The 21,396-nt window shown below is 51.2% G+C and overlaps 1 protein-coding gene across 8 annotated transcripts in view; it reads right to left on the reverse strand.

Annotated features, from left to right (window-relative positions):
- The window catches only part of ATXN3 (ataxin 3), a 29,044-nt gene that overhangs the window by 7,196 nt on the left and 452 nt on the right, over positions 1-21,396 (reverse strand). For 2 of the 8 annotated variants that reach the window (XM_060180949.1, XM_060180945.1), the window contains exons 2-9: positions 15,050-15,214; positions 14,797-14,841; positions 12,608-12,693; positions 12,079-12,145; positions 11,904-11,991; positions 7,893-8,025; positions 7,289-7,443; positions 5,301-5,397 (exon numbers count right to left, since the gene is read on the reverse strand). In XM_060180949.1, the coding sequence (XP_060036932.1) occupies positions 5,301-5,397; positions 7,289-7,443; positions 7,893-8,025; positions 11,904-11,991; positions 12,079-12,145; positions 12,608-12,693; positions 14,797-14,841; positions 15,050-15,214 (836 nt within the window). Of the gene's footprint in view, positions 1-5,296; positions 5,398-7,288; positions 7,444-7,892; positions 8,026-11,903; positions 11,992-12,078; positions 12,146-12,607; positions 12,694-14,796; positions 14,845-15,049; positions 15,215-18,029; positions 18,222-21,396 lie in introns of those variants that run through there. The other 6 variants (XM_060180943.1, XM_060180944.1, XM_060180946.1 and 3 more) reach the window with 5 other exon arrangements.

Here is a 21,396-nt window from a genome sequence, read left to right on the forward strand (position 1 = left end):
GTCACGTGGAAACGAGGGCTGGCTCGTGTACCACTAGTCGGCACAACCGGCCAGACGTATGTCACCAACAAGTATCACAGGGCCCGCCCAAGAAAGCCCATGTGGAAGACCCCGATTCATCAAACAAACTAGTAGGCAGCTCTTTCTTGCCACAAAGTAGCCTGCTGAACCAAAAGATCCGCAGGCCCCTGGTCTATGCAGCACTGCGGCAATCACTGTCGTCAGCACCTCTCATCACCACGTGTGTCACCACCATCTTGCCAGCTGGCTGCTTCCTACCATCCGGGCCTAGACTTATGTCTGGCCCCAGATCTTCTGACCCTGCACCTCACACGGTCGGTCACCCGCCAGCGCACAATCATCACTTCACTCAGTGTCTCCTCTTCAGAGTGTGAGCTCACGTGAGCAGAAAGCTTCTGCTTCAGCCAATGCCTGAAGATGGGCCTGGCAGGGGCATCCGCCTGGAGCTTCGCGAGTGAAGCCACCATGTAACAGCCATTAGGAGGCGTCCAGACGCCGACTAGCCTTCACGTGAGTTATGCCTGTGCTTTTTTCAAAGGCAGGAGCACTGTCATAAAAATCGACATTTTCAAATAAGCATGAATGCAAATATAAGTGTGAGAAGCTCACATGCAGTGGAGGTAGGCGAGACCAGAGCTGCAAGTCACTAAGGCTTAGAGGCCTGTGAAGGGCACAGGAGCTCAGTGCTATTCCTGCTTACATTTAATCTAAAATCATTTTATACAGATAAAACTGATGTCTGGAAGCTTAACAACAAAACAGCTCAGAGAGAAATCAGAACCTAGAGAGAAGCACAGGACTTCTAAAGAAACGAAATGAAAGCCACCTGTACCACTCATGACAGAGCGACACCTTTCTCTAAAGACCTGCAGTCAGTCGTTCCTTCACTCATTCTACACGAGGGACAAAGGCCAGAGCACTGTGCTTGCTTGCACAGGTGGCGCGGGGGACTGAACTGGGGCTTCACGCAGGAAGAATGTGCACTCCTCCTAGCCACAACCTTCTACTTCGAGCATGAGCGACAGAGACGACTCAACAGCAGTCAGCTCTCGGGTTGCCAGAGCCAGCGTGCTGCCAGCATCGAGGGCTAGTGACGTGCTGGCGGCAGCCGTCTCCCACCTGCATAGCCCAGCCTGGAGTGTGGCACCGGAGGGCAGCCGTCCCTCCCTGCCCTGCACCCCTCCACTCTGCCACTCAGGAGAGCGATCAGATGCCATCGTCTGGCGGTCAGGCACCGGAAAAAACAGAACTTTCAGTGTTAAGAAAGTGAGAAGTCTAGACACCTTTTCTACATGCTGACACCGAAATACAGAGCAGACTCAAATGGTGCTCAGCACCGCACCCCCACCCCCCAGGTGCCTGCTCAGGGAGTCGGTTACCAACTGGAGCCCACTCATGAAATGAGTCTCTCTTTTTTGTTACTCTTCCTTTTATTTATCTATTTCCTTTTCCTACTTTTTTTTCAGCTTGAGATTTAAAGACAGACATGAGACAGTGGAGACGCCAGTCCCAGAATTCTGCTTCAAGGCAAACTGTGGTGGGGAGTGGGAACACATTTCGTGTCCCCGTGTCTACAAACTGAGGGCCACAGCAATAGCAGACAGCTGCTACCTTGGCCCATCATCCCGCCAGGGGTTGTGGCCTCTCTCTCCTGACAAGCTGCCTTTGCCAACAGTGTGACGCTCAGTTCTCCCTAAAGTGTGCGAGCTCTCAACATCTGTGTTAGAGAGTCTCTACCTCGGGCTCTCGACGTCTGTGTTAGAGAGTCTCTACCTTGGGCTCTCGACGTCTGTGTTACAGCGTCTCTACCTGGGGCTCTCGACGTCTGTGTTATAGCGCCTCTACCTTGGGCTCTCGATGTCTGTGTTAGAGCGTCTCTACCTCGGGCTCTCGACATCTGTGTTAAGAGTCTCTACCTCGGGCTCTCGACGTCTGTGTTACAGCATCTCTACCTGGGGCTCTCGACGTCTGTGTTACAGCGTCTCTACCTCGGGCTCTCGACGTCTGTGTTACAGCGTCTCTACCTCGGGGCTCTCGACGTCTGTGTTACAGCGTCTCTACCTCAGGCTCTCGACATCTGTGTTACAGCGTCTCTACCTCGGGGCTCTCGACGTCTGTGTTACAGCGTCTCTACCTCGGGCTCTCGACATCTGTGTTACAGCGTCTCTACCTCGGGGCTCTCGACGTCTGTGTTACAGCGTCTCTACCTCGGGCTCTCGACGTCTGTGTTAGAGAGTCTCTACCTCGGGCTCTCGACGTCTGTGTTAGAGAGTCTCTACCTCGGGCTCTCGACATCTGTGTTAGAGAGTCTCTACGTAGGGCTCTCGACGTCTGTGTTACAGCGTCTCTACCTCGGGCTCTCGACGTCTGTGTTACAGCGTCTCTACCTCGGGGCTCTCGACATCTGTGTTACAGCGTCTCTACCTGGGGCTCTCGATGTCTGTGTTACAGCGTCTCTACCTCGGGCTCCCGACGTCTGTGTTACAGCGTCTCTACCTGGGGCTCTCGACGTCTGTGTTAGAGTCTCTACCTGGGGCTCTCGACGTCTGTGTTAGAGAGTCTCTACGTCGGGCTCTCGACGTCTGTGTTACAGCGTCTCTACCTGGGGCTCTCGACGTCTGTGTTAGAGCATCTCTACCTGGGGCTCTCGACGTCTGTGTTACAGCGTCTCTACCTCGGGCTCTCGACATCTGTGTTAGAGCATCTCTACCTGGGGCTCTCGACGTCTGTGTTACAGCGTCTCTACCTCGGGCTCTCGACGTCTGTGTTACAGCGTCTCTACCTCGGGCTCTCGACGTCTGTGTTACAGCGTCTCTACCTCGGGGCTCTCGACGTCTGTGTTACAGCGTCTCTACCTCGGGCTCTCGACATCTGTGTTACAGCGTCTCTACCTCGGGGCTCTCGACGTCTGTGTTAGAGTCTCTACCTCGGGCTCTCGACGTCTGTGTTAGAGAGTCTCTACCTCGGGCTCTCGACGTCTGTGTTAGAGAGTCTCTACCTCGGGCTCTCGACGTCTGTGTTAGAGAGTCTCTACCTCGGGCTCTCAACGTCTGTGTTAGAGCATCTCTACCTGGGGCTCTCGACGTCTGTGTTACAGCGTCTCTACCTCGGGCTCTCGACGTCTGTGTTAGAGAGTCTCTACCTCGGGCTCCCGACGTCTGTGTTACAGCGTCTCTACCTGGGGCTCTCGACGTCTGTGTTACAGCGTCTCTACCTCGGGCTCTCGACGTCTGTGTTACAGCGTCTCTACCTCGGGGCTCTCGACGTCTGTGTTAGAGTCTCTACCTGGGGCTCTCGACGTCTGTGTTAGAGAGTCTCTACGTCGGGCTCTCGACGTCTGTGTTACAGCGTCTCTACCTGGGGCTCTCGACGTCTGTGTTAGAGAGTCTCTACCTCGGGCTCTCGACGTCTGTGTTACAGCGTCTCTACCTGGGGCTCTCGACGTCTGTGTTAGAGAGTCTCTACCTCGGGCTCTCGACGTCTGTGTTACAGCGTCTCTACCTGGGGCTCTCGACGTCTGTGTTAGAGCGCCTCTACCTCGGGCTCTCGACATCTGTGTTAGAGCGTCTCTACCTCGGGCTCTCGACGTCTGTGTTAGAGTCTCTACCTCGGGCTCTCGACGTCTGTGTTAGAGAGTCTCTACCTCGGGCTCTCGACGTCTGTGTTAAGAGTCTCTACCTCGGGCTCTCGACGTCTGTGTTAGAGCATCTCTACCTGGGGCTCTCGACGTCTGTGTTACAGCGTCTCTACCTCGGGCTCTCGACGTCTGTGTTACAGCGTCTCTACCTGGGGCTCTCGACGTCTGTGTTAGAGCGCCTCTACCTCGGGCTCTCGACATCTGTGTTAGAGCGTCTCTACCTCGGGCTCTCAACGTCTGTGTTAGAGAGTCTCTACCTCGGGCTCTCGACGTCTGTGTTAAGAGTCTCTACCTCGGGCTCTCGACGTCTGTGTTAGAGCATCTCTACCTGGGGCTCTCGACGTCTGTGTTAGAGCGTCTCTACCTCGGGCTCTCGACGTCTGTGTTACAGCGTCTCTACCTCGGGGCTCTCGACGTCTGTGTTACAGCGTCTCTACCTCGGGGCTCTCGACGTCTGTGTTAAGAGTCTCTACCTCGGGCTCTCGACGTCTGTGTTAGAGAGTCTCTACGTCGGGCTCTCGACGTCTATGTTAAACGTGCCTTTACCTAGGAAAGCCTTGGTCACTGCTTGATGAAAGCCCACAGGTGTACTGACATGGGCTTGAAGCACTGAGCAGTCAAGAGACAAAATCCTGATCTGTTTTCAGGAAGACAAGGAAGCCTGTTTCCCTCCTTGGGGGGAAATCACTTTTAGTGACAGGATTTAATGTTTCAAAGTAAAACCGGAAGATATTTAATACTGCTAGCATGTATCTGTGGAATACTTTCTACTTACAAAAGGTTTTTTCTTTTTAAATATTTATTCAAGTGGGGGCAGATAGCATAATAGTTATGCAAACAAACTCCTGCTTGACACTCCTAGGCCCCAAGTTCAGTCCCCAGCACCACCATCTGCCAGAGCTGAGCAGGGCTCTGTCCTCTATCTTTCTCTGTCTCTCTCATTAAGATAAATCTATAAATAAATAAATAAATGTGTGAGAGGCAGCAAGAGAAGGAGGAGAGAGCATCATGCCGGCATCTGTGATGCTGACTTATCACTAATTACCATTGTTATATGCCAATGCCATCTGGCTATGTTCCGAAGAATTTTAAGTCCATATATCTTAGAGGAACACATTGAAATAATTATAGGGGAGATAACCTAGATTTGTTACAAATAGTCCTTTGGGGTTGGAAGACTGGGAAGCACAGAGATGGGGTGTGATGAAAGCAGAGGGCTGAGTGCTGGTACTGATACAAGCTGGGGAAATGGGCTCACTGTGCTGTTTCTCTATTCTAACGTCAAAGCTATTCATGATTAAAAATTTGAGACTAACATTAAAATGTAAAAGGACTGGTGAAAGCACCACTTTGATATTTCATAAAGTGAACTGATTAATCTACCACTGAATAAAGACTAGAAATATGTCACACTAAGAGGACGTTAGTTGAACAGAACTTTCCTTCATACACTTCTGAGTTGCTACTTAAAAAAGCAGAAAGTATTAAAGAAATGTTCACAGGGTTCAGGCAGTACTTAGTATTTTAAGAGGACAGAAGCCCAAATGATATACTTTACGGGAAAGCCATATATTTACATATACACAAAATAACCTACATAAATACTAAATTTGCAATTCTAATATTGTACCAATTACTTTACTTTTCAAAGTAGGCTTCTCTTCTCTTGCGTAACTCTTCTGAAGTAAGATGTGTACTTGATGTCTGCGGAGTATCTTGAGATTTATCTCTGGAACTACCTAAAAACAAGTGAAAAAATAAAACTGATAGTTTTACCAGCTTGAGCAACAATATATCTATACTTACTGAATAGATTTAAATTTCTTTTCTCCTTAAAAATAGTTTGCAAACATAAGACAGGCTAAAAAAATTTGGAAACTACAACAATTTAAAAATGCTTTCATCTTTTCACTGAAAAACTGCCCCATATTCTTAAGTTATGAAGAATTACAGGAAAAGTGAAATTCACAAAAATATCTGAAATTATTAAAGTGTTTGCCTCTCATTACCAAACTAATCCCACAGGGATCTACTAATCAAAATTCTTTTTCTTTTAAATTTTTCTATTGGACAGGACAGAGAAATTGAGAGGGGCAGGGCAGACAGAGAAAGACAGACACCTGCAGACCCGCTTCACTGCTTGTAAAGTGTCCCCCTTATAGGTGGGGAGCCGCGGGCTAGAACCTGGATTTCTGCACAGGTCCTTGTACTTTGTACTGTGTGTGCTTAAATTGGGTGCCACTGCCTGGCCCCCCTTCTCTTTCTTTTTTATTAGACAGGACAGAGAGAAACAGAACGAAGAGGGAAAGAGGGTGAGAAAGGGACACCTGCAGCACTGCTTCACTGCTCGTGAAGCCCCTGCAGGTGGGAGCAGGGCTCAGACCCAGGTCCTTGCACATGGTGATGTGCGCTTAGCCAGGTTTGCCGCCACTCCGCCCTAGTCAAAATCCTACTACTCAAAACTAAGGCTGCTCCCCACAAGGAGTACTCCAAGGCATGCCAGGTGTGAGAAGTCATGGGTATAATACAGCATAAAAAGGGTGACCCTGGGAGTCAGGCGGTAGCGCAGCAGGTTAAGCGCACGTGGTGCAAAGCGCAAGGACCGGCGTAAAGATCTTGGTTCGAGCCCCCGGCTCCCCACCTGCAGGGGAGTCGCTTCACAGGTGGTGAAGCAGGTCTGCAGGTGTCTGTCTTTCTCTCCCCCTCTGTCTTCCCCTCCTCTCTCCATTTCTCTCTGTTCTATCCAACGACGACATCAATAACCATAAAAATGTTAAACAAGGGCAACAAAAGGGAAAATAAATATTAAAAAAATAATTTTAAAAAAAGGGTGGCCTTCTGAGGTCCAGGAGGTGGCGCAGTGGATAAAGTGCTGGACTCTCAAGCATGGGGTCCTGAGTTCAATCTCCAGCAGCACATGTACCAGAGTGATGTCTGGTTCTTCCTCTTTCTCCTCCTATCTTTCTCATCAATAAATAAATAAGACCAAAAAAAAGGGGGGGGGTAGTTTTCATATTCATGGAGCTCAATTTTATTTAGATAGCTTAAGGAACCCAACAGATAAGTCACTTCCTTACAAAGTAGAAGCATCAGCCTGGGGCGTGAGCTATGCCCAAGCCCCTGCCTGGGGTGCCCTCAAGAACCTGCCTCCTGTCTCACACTCAAGAGTGTGAAAGCTGAAGCAGCAGTCAGTGGGGGTCTGTGAATCCAGCTCAGGTCTTCTGCTCAGGGCAGCTTTCAGGGACAGCGGCACACACTCCTGCTGGTCTGGGCAGGGGTGACCTAACCCCCCAAAGATGAACCTCCGTTTACAGCTGTGCCAGTACACTCACAGCCAAATGGAATAACCACAACTAAATAACTGGCTGTTTCTGCCCAGTGTCTCACACGTGTGCGACCTCACTCCGCTGGGTTGACTTTTCAGGTGAAACTGCCACCCCAGCTGTTGTGGGTGCCACGTGGTGTGCCGGGCATGACCTGGTGCCCTAGCTGACTGCATACTAGTTACGACAGACATCAGCTGTATTGGTATACTTTAAGAGCTCTAAGCCACACTACTGCTCACGAAAGTCAAAGAACTAAGAGTCCATGTCCTTGCCAGGACTGAACATGGCGTCAGTCTGTCTGTACCTTGCATGCTGAGCTGAATAGCCCTGCGGAGGTCAGCTTCTTCGTCTTCCACGTCAATGTCTTGGCGGCTGAGAGCCAGAGCCCTCTGCAAGTCCTCCTCATCCTCGTCTAGCATTGCCAACCCGTCATTTGCTTCCAAGACTGGCTCCTGGACTCTAAAGAATAAAAGCACAGACAGAAACTGCAGGCCAGCTCGTCTCTTCCTCAGGTTTGGAATTTCTATTTTCTGGCAGATGAAGTCCAACAATAGAAAGAATGTGCTGTGAGGCAAGCCTACGTTCATTATTCAAGTAATTCAAAGAGTGGATTCAGGTTTGAACCAATCAGCTTCACTTAAGGCCTAAAAAAAGTCACGAGCATGGCCCTGGAGACAGATGGTGGGTGAGTTTTAGAAGTGTGGGACTTCAAACAGGAGGTCTGTTTTAATCCCCAGCATCACATATGCCTGAGTGGAGCTCTGATTTTCTCTCCTTCTCTCTTTCATAAACAGACTAACTAGAAACAGATAAATTACCACACCAGCAGGGAAAGGAATGACTTTCAAAATAAGGCAACGCCCGCTGTAGGGACCCTCCCAGCCTCCCTGCTGCAGCCTGGGCTTCACCTCTGTTCTTTCAGCTGTGCTAATTCTTCTCCAATCAGCTTTGGTCGCTGCATCTGTTGGACCCTGATCATCTGCAGGAGCTGGTCGGCTTCACAATCTGGCAGGTCACCCTTAACAACAAATATAGAATAACCTGAAAGAAAGGCAAGAATTAAGCTACACCAGCTGCCAAGAGCCAAAGCCGACTTAAAGAGAGCAGGGGAGGCGCCCGCGGGAGAGCGCAAAACAAGCAGGGGAGCCCTTTCCTGGCGCCCTCACGGCAGGGTGACCTAGGACAAATTCCTACACCCCGTGTCGTGTCTCATTTCCCTGAACTGTAAAATCGGGAACAGCCAACTTCCAGGGGACTCTGAGGAATCAGTAGCATCTGAGAGCCCCACTAGATCAGTGCTTGACAAGATGGTAACAGGTGGGTGAAGGAGAAAAGTTAAGAGCAAGAAGTGTAGTCGGACTTCCTGGGTCCTACATTTCTTAATCCCAGCTCTTCCACTCTCACCACAGTCTCTGGGAAACCACTTTCCCCACCTATGTCTTCCCTTCTCCAATTACTAGGTGATGACACTGGTACCTTCTTCAGAAGGTAGCATGAGGAGGGCACCGTCAGAACATAATCACAGGGGTAAAGTGAACCCTCCACAGAAAGTTACCCTCCAGGGGCAGAAAAACAGCTCTAGGCAGCGTGGCTTCGCCATGTGCACAGCCCAGGTTCAAGTCCCATCACACTGAAGGAAGCCAGTGTCAGTGCTGTGGTTTTGGTCTACTTTTCTATCTGAAAAAGTCATCCGAGAGCAGTTAAGTCCTGTTGATAAAGCGATGGAGAGGGAAAGAGAGAGGGACAGAAAGAGAAATAGTTCTCTCCAAACCTACAGCCTCTGGCTGAAGACGGGATCTGGGAAGCTAGTCCCCCAAATGCAGTGCAGATGTTGAGGAGTAACCTGTTTCAAACGAATCACATAGTCCAGTTGATTCGTTATGAATATGCCCCTAGGAAGCAGGGCTTAGTCAGCAGCTCGCCATATGAGAACTGAACAGGGGTGGGCTATATATATGCCATTCTAGTCAATTTATTTATTTTTTTTGCCTCCAGGGTTATTGCTGGGCTCAGTGCCTGCACCATGAATCCACTGCTCCTGAGGCCATTTTTTCCCCTTTGTTGCCCTTGTTGTTGTAGCCTCGTTGTCGTTACTATTGTTGTTGGTGGTGTCACTCGTTGTTGGATAGGACAGAGAGAAATGGAGAGAGGAGGGGAAGACAGAGGGGGAGAGAAAGACAGACACCTGCAGACCTGCTTCACTGCCTGTGAAGCAACTCCCCTGCAGGTGGGGAGCTGGGGGCTCAAACTGGGATCCTTATACCAGTCCCTGCGCTTCGCGCCACATGCGCTTAACTCTCAGGTCACTGTAGCTGATCCCAAGGTGTAGTTAGGGTTGGAGATCTGAATACTGGTATTTCACGCTCTCAGGTCACTGTGGCTGATCCCAAGGTGCAGTTACGGAGTTAGAGCAATATATATACTCTTTTAATGAAAGGGTTCTTGTTTTAAATTAATGCAAATAGTGAAGCCTCTCAGACAAATCAGCTATAGGAATTCATGAACGGGCAAGGTAGTAGTGCACCTGGTTAAGCACACACGTTACCATGTGCAAGGGCCAGGGTTCAAGCCCTTGGTCCCCACCTGCAGGGAAGAAGCTGCACCAGTTGTAAAGAACTGCTGTTCTGCAGGTGTCCCTCCTTATTCTCTTTTGTTCTCAATCTATTTCTGTTGCTATTCAATAAGATAAAAATAAATGTAATATATTTTAAAAATTCATTACCACTAAGCCAACACTACAAGAGATACTAAAAGGACTTCTACAAAAGAAAAATAGTAGATGATCCCACTCACATAGAGTATATAATGGGGGGCCGGGTGGTGGCGCACCTGGTTGAGCACACTGGTTACAGTGCACAGGGACCCCAGGTTCAAGCCCCCGATCCCCACCTGCAGGGGGAAAGCTTCACAAGTGGTGAAGCAGGGCTGCAGGTGTCTCTCTGTCTCTCTCCCTCTATCTTCCCCCTTCCCTCTCAGTTTCTGGCTGTCTCTATCCAATAAATAAAGATAAAAAAAATTTAAAAAGAGGGAAAATAAAAAAGAATAAAGGAACAACGCCAGGGAACAAGTAAATGAAAACAAGCTGTCGATCTGGGCTTGAAAACTCGGGCTCCCAGAGGCAGCTGGGCTGAGGGAAGTGGGCTGCAAGGTGGAGGGATAACGGTCTTCTGTGGGGTCGCACGGTCACATATCTTGAAGAGGTCAAACTGTTTTTCTGATCTGAATCTATGCAGTCTTTTCTGTTTGTTCTCTGTTTATAGACATAGACGCCACAGCACCAAGGCTGCCTTCAGGGTAGTGGGTGCCAGGCAGGAACCTGGGTTGTGCACGTGGCAAAGAGCTCCTGTCCGGGGTTATTTCACTGGATCTTTTAAACCAAGGTCACCTCAAAAACAAATGAAAACAACAACTGGAAAACAAAAAGCAAAACACAAAAAAACCCCACCAGGTAAACATTCTTTTTAAATTACAGAGATAATCAAGATGACAAGGATTTGCACAAAACAAACGGGAAGAAGGGGCCAGCTGTGCACTCCGCTGGGGACAAACCACATCAAAGGGTAGAAAAATGAGTCCACCGCAGGCCAATGGGGAAAGAGGGACCAAGTCCGCTGCAGGCCAATGGGGAAGGAGGAACCGAGTCCGCCGCAGGCCAATGGGGAAAGAGGGACCAAGTCCGCTGCAGGCCAATGGGAAAAGAGGGTCCGAGTCCGCCACAGGCCAATGGGGAAGGAGGAACTGAGTCCGCCGCAGGCCAATGGGGAAGGAGGAACCGAGTCCACGGCAGGCCAATGGGGAAGGAGGAACCGAGTCCGCTGCAGGCCAATGGGGAAGGAGGAACCGAGTCCGCCGCAGGCCAATGGGGAAGGAGGAACCGAGTCCGCCGCAGGCCAATGGGGAAGGAGGAACCGAGTCTGCCGCAGGCCAATGGGGAAAGAGGAACCGAGTCCGCTGCAGGCCAATGGAGGAGGAACCGAGTCCGCCGCAGGCCAATGGGGAAGGAGGGACCAAGTCCGCCGCAGGCCAATGGGGAAGGAGGAACCGAGTCCGCTGCAGGCCAATGGGGAAGGAGGGACCGAGTCCACCGCAGGCCAATGGGGAAGGAGGAACCGAGTCCGCCGCAGGCCAATGGGGAAGGAGGAACCGAGCCTGCCGCAGGCCAATGGGGAAAGAGGGACCGAGTCCGCTGCAGGCCAATGGGGAAGGAGGGACCAAGTCTGACACAGGCCACCAGAGAAGGAGGGACTGAGTCCAACACAGGCCAATGGGGAAGGGGACTGAGTCCCTCAGGCCAATGGGGAAGCCCTAGGTAACAGCAGAGGAGGGTTTCTCAGTGACACATTGACTGTGATGGTGGCATGACTAGGAGGCCACATGCAAGGATGACGCTCACGTGGCCATTATTTTAAATCTTTCATAACTTTTTAGAAAGTGAGGAAGCAAGGCAGAGTGAAAGCGCACTTCACTGTGCTGAGGGCTGGGCTCAAACCTGAATCGAGCACATGGCAAAGCAGTGCACTATCCTAGTGAGCTATTCTGCTGGCGTCGTTACTGGTGTTGTTTTAACCACAGCACTGCTCAGCTCTGGCTTAGGGTGGTGCCAAGAACTGAACCTGGCACCTGACGGCCTCAAGCTTCTGATGGTCTTTGTATAAACCGCTGTTTTATCTTCCCTACAACCCCCCCCCCCCAGGTTACAGCTAAGGAAAAATAAAAGTGAGAAAAGAGTTTCCTAGTTACGATAAGCTTTCCTTTTAATCAATGGAGAGTCTACTTCTCAGCTTGACTGACACAATACAGAACATAGGAGAAGCCAGTGTCTTTTAGAAAAATACAAGTGTTATGTTCACACCTAATACACGAGTTTCACTGAGCTAGTTTGAAAGGTAACATTAAAAAAAAATTCAGTCTTTCTTTACCTTCCTGTTGTAACTGAGCCAAGAAAAGTGCAAGATATGTATCTGATATTAATTCTGGACCCGTCAAGAGAGAATTCAAGTTGAACCACTGGAAAAAAAAATTATCGATAATTAACACACATTATGAGAGTGTTGAATGAGGGGGGGAAAGACAAGAAAGGCAGAGAAATATTACCTGTTTTCCTAATTTTCTGACTGTAAACCAGTGTTCTTTATAATTGCATATGAATGATCTTTCATTTCTAGAAAGAGAAAATTAATGCAAAATGTTCAGCTGAAGTACAGTCATATTCATTTAGTCAGGTGGTGCCATGTTAACTTCGTGATGAGTAAGGATCATAGTTATTGCTAAATACTGCTGACTTATCCCATGTGAGGGAAATAGCATAATGGTTATGCAGAGACTCTCCTGCCTGAGGCTCCAAGGCCCCTGGCTCAGCCCCAATACCACCAGCAGCCAGAGCAGAGCAGGGCTCTGGGGATGCGGAGCATGCCAATAACAGTAACAGCAATAACTCATACATTCTGTGCTGAGGAGGCAGGATGACTCAGGGGCCAAGTGTTCATGGACAGCACCAAAAAGGCAACAGAAAACTGGAGAAAGTAAAACAGGACATGGACATGAAAGTATGCAAGCTACATTTTTCTTCTTTAAGAAATGATGATGATACAATTTTTAGAAAAGAAAACACAAAAACCCTTACATAGGATCGATCCTGAGCCTCTGGTACTCTGGACTGTTGAACAGGATTAATTCCAACCCCCAGACTTTCAAGGCATTGCTGATCACCTGAAAAAAGTGAAATAAATAAATAAATAAATAAATAAATAAATAAGCAACTTCTCATGAGCTGCTCAGACAACTCCAAGTTCAAGAAATACAGCCGGCTCCATTTTGCCAGTTCTCTCTCTGACATGAATTTCCTGAGAAGGCTACGGTGTTGATGGACACGCCACTCAATCAACAAGTAACCCACAGACACAGTCTAAACCCTCCAGAACTTGCCAGCTGGAGGCTCAGCTGGCAGAGTGCACAGACTAACATGCAAGCACCTGGGTTCAAGCCCCAAGCCCACCTGCAGGGTGGCGCTTCATGAGCAGTGGAAGGTCAGCAAGAGGTAACTCCTCTCTCCGCCCCTCCCTCCTACCCCCCATCCAAGTGGGGAAGTTTCCAGAGAACCACACGATTCCTAAATGAAACTGCCTTGACTGAAATGCACGGCCCATTCACCAGTTCTGCTCTTCACACTCCTTCCCTGCACACATCTTACCATTTGGCTGTTACAGGTCTGGCTTTAGAAAAACTGTATTAGAGCTGTGGAGGCAGCATAATGGTTATGCAGAAGACTCTCATGCCTGAGGCTCCAAAGCCCCAAGTTCAATTCCCAGCACCACAGCCAGAGCTGAGCAGTGCTCTGGTCCTTCTCTCTGGTCTCTCTCATTAAAATAAATAAGATCTTTTAAAAGCTTTTTAAAAACGATATTAAATTCATCACAATACACATATTCACACGAGGTCAGTATCTAGCACTATATAATAGGGTTCCCTTTTCCCTTGGGATTTAAATGGAAGCTTTCACCAACTTTCCACTTACTACTGGTGCACCTGGTAGGATGCGCTTGTTACCATGTGTGAGGACCTGGGTTCAAGCCCCCGGTCCCCATCTCCAGGGGAGAAACTTCGTAAATGGTGGGGCTGTGCTGCAGGTGTCTCTTTTCTTTTTCCTTCACTTCTTCCCTCCCTATTTATCTCTGTTTCATCATGAAACGGAAAGAAAAAAAAGCCTGCTGGAAACAGTGAAGCCACACAGACACTGAGACCCAGTGATAATCATGGTGGCAATAAGTAGATAAATAAATCACTGACCAGAGGTATGTCATTTAGAGGGGAAAAAAGAGAAAAGAAATACCAGAAATTCTCAAGAGCTCACTCTTCTCAAAGGCAGCCACTAGGGGCCAGGTGGTGGTGCCCCAGGCCGAGTGTACACACTCAGGTCCACGGGTGGTAAAACAGTGCTACAGGTGTCTCTCTGACCATCTCTCCCTCCCCTCTCCATTTCTCTCTACCTTTACTGAAAGAAAGAATGAAAGAAAGGATGAAGCAGAAAGAGAGGGAAAGAAAAACACTGAGAAAGAGGGAAGGAGAGAGAGGAAAGAAGGACGGACGGACGGACGGACGGACGGACTGCCGAGAGAAGGGGTGCGCTGTACATGCCCTGCGGCCCAGCTGAGGGAGGTGGCAACAAAGTGACAACAGGAAGCAGCACGTAGGCCAGTAAAGGCTGTGGATGGGTGTGAGCTGGCCTGGGTTCTGTCTGAGCCCACAGTCAGAGTCTCTACCGTGATAAAGACGCCGAACCCGGGGGGGGGGGGGGGGGGGGGCTATTTCAATTCTCTCAAATTTACACAACAGACAGGAAGGCTGAGATACTTGACTCAGTTGAGTCCAGGCGAGTCACATCCAAGTACAAATTAAATAATCTTTCCAATGAAGACTCTAGAATCTCAACTGTCATGTTTGTATACATTACAGACAGACTCTGAGATTCATTTGTGAGACAAAGACACACGGCATCACTCTGCACACGTGGTGAGAGAATGAACTCAGCAGCTCGTGCTCGAGAGGCCAATGGTCTATCCACTGCACCGCCTCCTAGGCCACCGGTGCAGGCTCTTATGCTATTTTTATAAACCAGATTCCTTCTCTTGAGAGAGAGAGAGAGAGAGCACACGCGCAAGCACACACACAAGCGACTTCAGGCATATGTGATGCCAGAGATCAAACCTAGGACCTCAAGTCTTATCCTCTGAGGCTGGACCGACTGTGAGAGCCTGGGAGACAGACACTCATCCCGGCCCGACGCTGAGCTCAGAGGCGCCTGTGACTACTCACTTGGATAGAGAAGAAGCCGCTGTCATCCATGTTCCCAGAAGGCTGCTGCTTCATTTGCAGGCAGGCGGGGAGGGCGGGAGAGGGCAGAGAGACTGTCACGGTGTGCACACTTAGCCGCAGCCCACACACTCCCACTGACAGGCAAGAGCAGAGCTGCCACTAGCAAGACAGGTCTCTGCAGGGAGAATGGCTTGCCCCGGCTAAGTAGCACCCGCATTACAGAGAAGTCGGCCAGTGAGCGGAGAATCAGCACCTGTAAAAAGGTCCGGTAGTCTTCACTGGTGACCCCTCCTTCCGCCATCCTCATCCTCTCTTCCTCATCCAGCTGATGTGCGATGGACGAGAGCTCCACGGGGCTGAAGTATTCTCCTTGCAACAGATTATTCAAGCAATGTTGAGCACAAAGTGAGCCTTCTTGCTGATATTTCCAAAAGAGAAGATTCAAATATGTGTCATTTGGTAGACAGATTTGGACAGTGTCTGCCCTAAAGGGGAGGTAACCACCAACTTCTTTTTCTTTAAATACATTTAATTTTACTTCTGGAGAGACAAGAAAGAAATTAAGAGGGATAGAGAACATGGACACAGAAGGAGAGAGAGAGAGGCCTGCAGGACTGCCTCAGCCTTTATGGAACTCCGTTCCCCCACCACCTGCAGGTAGACTGAGGGCTCGAACTCGGGTCCTTGCAAATGGTATGTGTGCATTCTATAGACTGTGCTACCACCAAGCCTTCCCCCTTCAAAAAAAAAAAAAAAAAAAAAAATATATATATATATATATATATATATACTTTATTTATTTGTTAAGAGAGAAAATGAGATAGGAATAGGAGATACAGTGGGAGAGAGAATTCCTAGTGAAGCTTCCCTTGTGAAGAGGGGGAACCAGGGGCTTGAACCCAGGTCCTTGCACTAAACCAGATGCACCAATCCTGGTCCCAGTAACTACTCCCCCCCCATACAATTACTTTGGGAGAGGGAGAGGGAGAGGGAGAGGGAGAGGGAGAGGGAGAGGGAGAGGGAGAGGGAGAGGGAGAGGGAGAGGGAGAGGGAGAGGGAGAGGGCACCAGGGCAGCAGTCCAGCACGGTATATTGGAACTGAACTCTGGACGCCCTGTGTGAAGCCCGGAGCTCTGTCCCTGAGCCACGTCCCGAGCAGCAGTCATTAACTTCTTAGCCCAGTCAAGAAGGAGTCGGGCGGTAGCACAGCGGGTTAAGCACAGGTGGCGCAAAGCACAAGGACCAGCTTAAGGATCCTGGTTCAAACCCCCAGCTCCCCACCTGCACGGGAGTCGCTTCACAGGTGGTGAAGCAGATCTGCAGGTGTCTTTCTCTCCCCGTCTTCCCCTCCTCTCTCCATTTCTCTCTGTCCTACCCAACAACAACAACAATTTAAAAAAGGGCAAGAAAAGGTAAAATAAATATTTTTAAAAAATAGCCAGCTGTGTTTTGTTAACATTTTAGCTATATGATTAAAAAAAAAAAAACCTTGTGAACTATATTAAGCATCACCACTGGGTGGGAGTAGATAGCATAATGGTTATGCAAAGAGACTCTCAGGCCCAAGGCTCCGAAGTCCCAGGTTCAATGCCCTACACCACCATAAGCCAGAGCTGAGGTGTGCTGGGGGGGAGGGGGTCACCATTCAGTCAATACTCCACTCTGCAGTAAACACTCAGCCCCGGCTCGCACCAAAGGAGAGAAGCAGAGCTGAGGGACTTGCCTGCAACTAGACCTACAAGAACTGCAGAGCTGAAGTTCAACCCCAGGCAGAGCCGTTTCCAAGTGTGCTATTACCACCCTCCCTCACCTGCCTGGGTGGAACTCACCGATTCCTACACCGCAGACACCCTAACGATGCTAGAAGCCAGCACCACAGAAGGGCTTAAGGGACAGTCTCAACAGTCAACGCCAGGGACAGCACCTGGGGTGGGGGGCTCCTTCTCTAGAGAGCAATGAATTGGGCAGGGGACCATCAGGGTATCATGCAAACACAAGGACCCTCCTGCACTGCTGGTGGGAACGACAGTGGGTCCAGCCCCTGTGGAGAGCAGTCTGGAGACGTCTCAGAAGGCTAGAAGTGGACCTGCCCTGTGACCCTGCAATTCCTCCCCATCCAAAAAGATGTGTGTGTGCACCTGTGTCCACAGCAGCATGATCTGCTGTGGGTCTGATGTGTGGATGGCTGACACTCCCCCCCCCCCCCCCCCCCGGAAGCTTGTCTGTCAGTCTCCCCTTGGCATGCCAGCCTTGTGGTCGAGCGAGACGTGGCAAGAGTACGCGAGGGAACTTCCTGTCAGTCTCGCCGCATCACCCATCCTTCCCCGCCTTTCTGGTGGGCTTCGCCTTCCATTTCTATTTCCGTTCCCGCACCACCACCCACACCCTCTCATTTCTCCTTTCCTTATAAGGAGATATTGACCTCATGGCCAGCTGGCGACTTCCCTTTATGAATCTGCACAGCTAACCCTTTATAAACTTGTAACTGCGTCACAAAGTTGTTCCGTTCCCCGCAACGGGACCCTAGAGAGGTCTGTGTGTCATCCACTGCCACAATACGCTGGAAGACCCCTTTAGTGAGCGAGCTCCTGCCTCGTTCCGCCTCGTTCCCCCGAGGAACCCCGACAATGTGTAACAGCCAAAACCTGGAAGCAACCCGGGTGTCCAACAGCAGGTGAGTGGCTGAACAAGTTGTGGTCTATAGACATAATGGAATACTACTCAGCTATTAAAAATGTTGAAGTCACCTTCTTCACCTCATCTTGGATGGAGCTGGAAGGAATCATGTTAAGTAAGAGATAAGTCAAAAAGAGAAGGAGGACTATGGGAAGATCTCACTCACAGAAGTTGAAAACTAAGAACAGAAGGGAAAACACGAAGTAGAGCCTGGACTGACATTGGTGTATTGCACCAAAGTAAAGGACTCTGGGGTGGGCAGAAGGGTTCAGGTCCTGGGACAGCAGGGCAGAGTGGAAGCCAACTCTGCAGGAAGGGAGGGAAACGAAAACACTCGGAGGCAAGCAACCTTGGAACCGTTCAGGGAATAGCCTGCGTGGAACGCTGGTCACATTTATTAGGCAACTTTGGCAAAATTCCCACGAATTTGGATCCTTCACCCAATCATGCAATCATCTGGATTACAGACTGAGAGTCTCTCTCTCTCTCTCTCTCTCTCTCTCTCTCTCTCTCCCCCTCTCCTGAACTGAGAGAAGGTGAGAGACGGGGACGCACACTGAGCCTCCTCAGAGCTGGTGTTTCAGCGCGGATCCCAGGGAGGGTGGCCGCCAAAGCTGAAGGACAGCGGCGCACGGCGGGTTTGTCCTCTGACAGCTGGTTCGGTTTCTACTATCAAGTTTGTCTCAGGATGCTGTGTTCAGGTTTTCCACCGCTTATCTCCTGACCTAGCCCCTGCAGCAGAGGAGGACCTAGAGGGAGTTTGTTGTTACGTGGAAAGCTGAGCAACGTTACACATGTACAAACGACTGCATTTCACTGCTGACTGCACACCACTAACCCTCCAATAAAGGAGAGAAACCGGGTAGCGACTACACAGAGACCGGGGACAGTGCGCCTGCCAGGAGCGCGAATGCGGGGCTGCGGAGGGTCAGGGCCTGCTCCTCTCTGGCAGTAGAGCGGCCTGGGGGATTGAACCTGCAGCTTCTGGGGCCTCGGGCATGTAAGCTGCTGCTTTAACAGGTTGAACTGTTTCCCTGGCCCTCACCCCTTTTTTTTAGGTTTTATTTATTCCATATGAGCAGAGGACGGGAGGTGGAGAGAGGAGAGGACCAGAGTGTCACTCGGTACATGTGGCGCTGGAGACAGGACGCGGAGCCTCAGGCATGCAAGTCCTGCACCCTATAGGCTGAGCTCCTTTCCCTGCTGCTAGTGAGTTATTCTGTAGCAGGATTTTTGTTTTTTGTTACACCAGAGCCCTGCTTAGGTTATGGTGGTGCTGGGGACTTTGGACCCTCATTTTTTTTTTTTTAACAATGTATCAGGTTTTAAGTTATGGGTTGACAAACTGTAGCCCATGGGTCTGATACATTAAAAACAAAAACAAACTATGGATTCATTTATGGATAGAGACAGCACAGGGGCCAGGCAGGGGCACACCTGGTTAAGTGCACACATCACAGTGCACAAGGACCAGGTTCAAGCCCTTGGTCCCCATGTGCAGGGGAAAGGCTTCACTAGTGGTGAAGCAGGGCTGCAGGTGTCTGTCTCTCTCCCTCTCTACCTCCTCCCTCAATTTCTCTTTGTCTTTATCCAACAAATAATATAAATAAGAAAAAAAAAAGAGAGAGCCAGAAATTCAGAGGAGAGGGAGATGGAGAGAGAGAGAGACACACACACACCTGCAGCCCTGCTTCACCACTCTGGAAGCTTCCCCCCTGCAGGTGGGGACCAGGGACTTGAATAGATTCATTTATTTTTCAGGAGAGAGCCCTGGCACACTGCGATAACCAGGACCTTCAGCACCCAAGACAGGAAAGCCCAGTGCAGGCTTGGTGTTTCTAGATGGCTAAGAAAACTCCTTCTCTCTCTCTCACACGCAGCTTTCAGAGATCACTGACTAACCGAGCATTTTCAAGCCCTTCCCGGGAGCCCTGCATCACAGGCCGGGGCTCTACCTGTGGCCTGAGTGGGGTTTCCTCTCTAGTGGAGCAGGGCCCTCAACAGGCCCCATCCTCCCGGGAGGGCAGGGCAGGGCAGGGCAGGGCAGGGCAGGGCGGTTCCGACAGGGTGTGGCGGACAAGAGCTGACGCGCCCGGGTGTCACTGCACCTGAACACTTTGCAAGTCTTCATCTGCTAATGCAAGTAAGTCGGCGAGGACATCTGCTTAATACGCTTTGTTTGTCGCTGAGGAAAAACAGGAGGAGAGAGAGAGAGAGAGAGAAAACCAGCCAGCACTCGGGACCTGTGCTGCGGGACTGAGCTCGGCGCTTCCTGCTGGAGTCCAGTGCCTTACCTCATCCACCGCGCCACTTCCTGGACCACAAGACTTCACTTATTTATTTGGCCTCCAGGGTGATTGCTGGGCTCGGTGCCTGCACCATGGATCCACGGCTCCTGGAGGCCATTTTCCCTTTTGTTGCCCTTGTTACGGTTATTATTGTTATTGTTGTCGTCATAGTTGGATAGGACGGAGAGAAATGGAGAGAGGAGGGGAAGACCGAGAGGGGGAGAGACAGACAGACACCTGCAGACCTGCTTCACCGCCTGGGAAGCGACTCCCCTGCAGGTGCGGAGCTGGGGCTCGAACCGGGATCCTCACGCCGGTCCCTGCGCTTTGCACCGCCTGCGCTTAACCCGCTGCGCCGCCGGCCGACCCCCAAGATTTTATCTATTAATGAGAAAGGCAGAAAGACAGAGCGAGGGTGAATATGCGCCAAACTCGAGCCTGCCATGGGCGGCGAGTCTCGCCCCGCCCCTTTGAGCGCAGGAGCCGCAGGAAAGGCGGCACAGCTCGCCCCAAAGGCCGCCGCCCCGCCGCGAGGCTCTCAAACCCGGGTTCCATCGGCGCCGCCATCAGCCGGGCTAACCACGCCCTTCAATCCGCCGGCAGTGCGCAGGGCCCTGGGTTCAAACCCCCGCCCCACTTGCAGGGGGAGCTTCTCTGGCGGAGCAGCCCTGCGGCTGTCTGTCTGTCCCCAGCAGTCAGGACGTCCAGCCCTGTGCAGCCGGCACAGCCTGGAAACCACAGAACAAGCGATGACCACGAGGTGGAGCGAGGGGCAGAAGCCGCGGGCCAGAAAACCGCCAAGGAGGGCGAGCGAAGCAGAGACCTCTCTCAGGGCAGAGATCTCTCGGGGCAGAGACGCCTCTCAGGGCAGAGACGCCTCTCGGGGCAGAGACGCCTCTCGGGGCAGAGACCTCTCTCGGGGCAGAGATCTCTCGGGACAGAGACCCCTCTCGGGGCAGAGACCTCTCTCGGGGCAGAGACGCCTCTCAAGACAGAGACCCCTCTGGGCAGAGACCCCTCTCAGGGCAGAGACCTCTCAGGGCAGAGACCCCTCTCGGGGCAGAGACCCCTCTCAGGGCAGAGACCTCTCTCAGGGCAGAGACCCCTCTCGGGGCAGAGACCCCTCTCAGGGCAGAGACCTCTCTCAGGGCAGAGATCCCCTCTCAGGGCAGAGACCCCTCTCAAGACAGAGACCCCTCTGGGCAGAGACCCCTCTCAGGGCAGAGACCCCTCTCGGGGCAGAGACCCCTCTCAGGGCAGAGACCCCTCTGGGCAGAGACCCCTCTCAGGGCAGAGACCCCTCTCAGGGCAGAGACCCCTCTCAGGGCAGAGACCCCTCTCGGGGCAGAGACCCCTCTCAGGGCAGAGACCCCTCTCAGGGCAGAGACCCCTCTCAGGGCAGAGATCTCTCTCGGGGCAGAGACCCCTCTCAAGCCCAGCGCCTGCTCCGCCCTGCTCAGGACTCCGCCCGCCACCCAGCTCTTCCCCTTCCACAGGAAGAAACGTCCTCGGCCAGAACTAAAGGCCGCCCCGCCCGAGTAGACAGACGGACGCCGGGACGCGCTGCCGCCCGTGTGGACAGACGGACGCCGGGACGCGCTGCCGCCCGTGTGGACAGACGGACGCCGGGACGCGC

The sequence above is a fragment of the Erinaceus europaeus genome, chromosome 22 (assembly GCF_950295315.1).
Source record: "Erinaceus europaeus chromosome 22, mEriEur2.1, whole genome shotgun sequence".
NCBI classification, from domain to species: domain Eukaryota; kingdom Metazoa; phylum Chordata; class Mammalia; order Eulipotyphla; family Erinaceidae; genus Erinaceus; species Erinaceus europaeus.